This window comes from Atta colombica, unplaced genomic scaffold, assembly GCF_001594045.1.
Source record: "Atta colombica isolate Treedump-2 unplaced genomic scaffold, Acol1.0 scaffold174, whole genome shotgun sequence".
Classification (NCBI taxonomy): domain Eukaryota; kingdom Metazoa; phylum Arthropoda; class Insecta; order Hymenoptera; family Formicidae; genus Atta; species Atta colombica.
This window is the reverse complement of record NW_017259265.1, coordinates 83,500-86,031: the sequence shown is the minus strand read 5'-3', so window position 1 is coordinate 86,031 and position 2,532 is coordinate 83,500. Positions and strand designations below refer to the sequence as shown.

General features: G+C 34.9%; 1 protein-coding gene across 1 annotated transcript in view; it reads left to right on the top strand.

Moving 5' to 3' along the window:
- Positions 1-386, top strand: part of LOC108686312 (RING-box protein 1A) — a 1,438-nt gene extending 1,052 nt beyond the window's left edge. The window contains exon 5 of the mRNA XM_018191558.1: positions 65-386. Coding sequence (XP_018047047.1) covers positions 65-77 — 13 coding nt within the window. The 3' untranslated portion in view covers positions 78-386. The remainder of the gene's footprint in view (positions 1-64) is intronic.
- Positions 387-2,532: the final 2,146 nt, after the last annotated feature.

Genomic DNA, 2,532 nt, shown 5'->3' with positions numbered 1-2,532 from the left:
TATAATAATTCTCTAAATATATATATATATATATGTATAACGATTTTATTATTTCTGTTTACAGATATGGTCATTAATCGGATGTATTCATTGTTCAAGTCAGATTTTTCTTTGTTATTCAACCATTAATACTCAAGACATTCAAAACTGACAAATTTTTTCATATGGAATATAATCTTTACAGAAAAATGATAAATGAAATGTATATATAAATGAAGAGGAAAATGTGTGGTAAAAAGTATAATCGAATATATCAAGTTTTTTAGTAGCAGACCAAATTTCAGGCAGTATAAGACTAATTCAGATTACAATAATCGTTAAATTATGTTAAATATGTACTTTATAGATTGTAAGTCTTATCTAATAAATAATGATTATGGCACGCTTCTGATGATTTATCAACATTATTTCTGACCATTTTTTAAATAGCAATCTCGATGAATCTTGTGATATTGCAAAATAATAAATTATCTATTGAAGCAAATGATTCTTAACATTTTTGATTAAAGATATAGGTAAGATATAGGTTTTTAAACACTTGCGTTTTGTCATTGTATTCAGTTCCTTTTTTTTTTATTTAATCGTAACTTTGATTAATTCGATCTTTCAAAGATTTCATCTAGCAAAAATTCCGTCCTGTTTTATCGTTACACAAATATGAAGGGAATGTGAGGTGAAAGCGGTACTTTCTTTTTATCTTTAAATTACATCCTACTCCCACCACACATTCCTCTTCATCCGATAGTTTTAATTCTAATGTGTGAATCGCTTTGAAAAGAATTTTCATCAATCTTTTGTGCGAATCAAAGAATATATTTTGCATGTTAAATTTATTATCCTTAATTATTCATGACTTTGTTTAAACGAGATATCATACAACGTTTATAATGTGGTTCGCCTTAAGATATATTAATAGCAATGACATTTATTTAACATAGTTCGATATAATAGATCTTCATTACGCTCAAGGCGATTCCGCAAATCCGCCTCTATGCGGATACGTACTCCTTAACAAGATATAACGGGCACCTATCGTCGTTCATGACGTCATGTCGTAAGACCGATCGATCGTACCAAGATCATCTCTTGAATCCCTTTTCCAGTTCTAGGGCATTCAGCAGGAGACTGGCACAAGGCAGGCAATACTTATCAGGCGAGCGGAACTGGGGGTAGCCCCGACGAGTCGGCTTCTAATCTCGGCATACAGCGAAAATTACATCTCGCAGGATAGCTGAGGAGGGAAAACCAGTCGACATCCGCCTAGAGAGAGAGAGAGCAACGGTAAGCTTCTTCTACCTCGATTCTCTGCCGTCTGGTTCTAGATCCTGCTGCCTTATTCGCGCGTGAGAAACAAAAAAAAAAAATAAAAAGAGAGAAAAGGAGCAGTCTGCACCTGTTCTAAGAGAACTTATGAATAGTCAGGCAAGGGATGGGAACTAGGAGCGAAATATCACCGTTAGTTCAAATCCCTTCGAAGAAGGCGCGCACTTAACGGGAAGAACTCGTGGGTGGTCCGGTCGATCGGTTGATCGGATCATTGAACGGATTTTATATTACTTTATGTCAGAGTTCGAATTAATTTGCGTTTGTAATAAGAAATAAAATGCGCCTGTCTACGAATGGATGTTTCGAGAGATTCAGTAGTATTTCCATGAACATCGCAAAACTATCCATTAGAAATAATTTTAACCGCTCGAATTCTTCGAATGTTAAAAAGATACAACAGAAAGATGTAGGCAAAAAAAAAGTAAATAGTCAAATATATAAAAGGTGTAATATTATCGAGATAATTACAATAGTTTTGATCCAAAATTAAAGATTTTTAATCTTAAATATCCTCGTTATTGCATTTTCTAAGATATGTTTATATCACTATAAATAATTATTAACTTGATACATCTCCATCAATCATATATAATATGAGAAACATTCAACCAGAATATCCATCCGGAGTATCCATAAATAACTGCAACTATATGAATTAATGAGTTGTAATAAAAGTCGTTCTTTATATTACGGTGGCATTAAAACTTCTTTTGCTCAGAATATTTAATCTACTTTTTAATCTTAAATTCACTATTTTAATTTTTAATCCCGGACGTAAACTACTAACACACCTCTCTTGTAATTAGTAAACCGAAGTAGTTTCTGAGCTTACCGATTCAATTCTTTCTTGTTGCTATGCTCGAAATTTGGGAGTATAAAAATATCTAAGCACGGTCAGGTCGACATGTCGAGAGTAGTGTCGCGACGAGAGCGTCGATTTTTCGGCGTCATGGAACTCGCTTGTCATAGCTCGTAGCGGCAGGTGCGTACACTTGCTCGTATAATATTTACCTGGGCGGGCGAGAGATGGGATATAAATACGATTTTCTTCCTCGACGATGACAAGGAGGAAGGGTGGACGAGAAGGATAGGAGGAAAGGAGGAGAAGAGGAAAGGTTGATCGAGAGAGAAAGAGAGAAAAAGAGAGAGAAAGAGTAGGTCGCTGACGGAGGGGCAACACGGAGTAGTAGCAAGGGTCTCATTTCC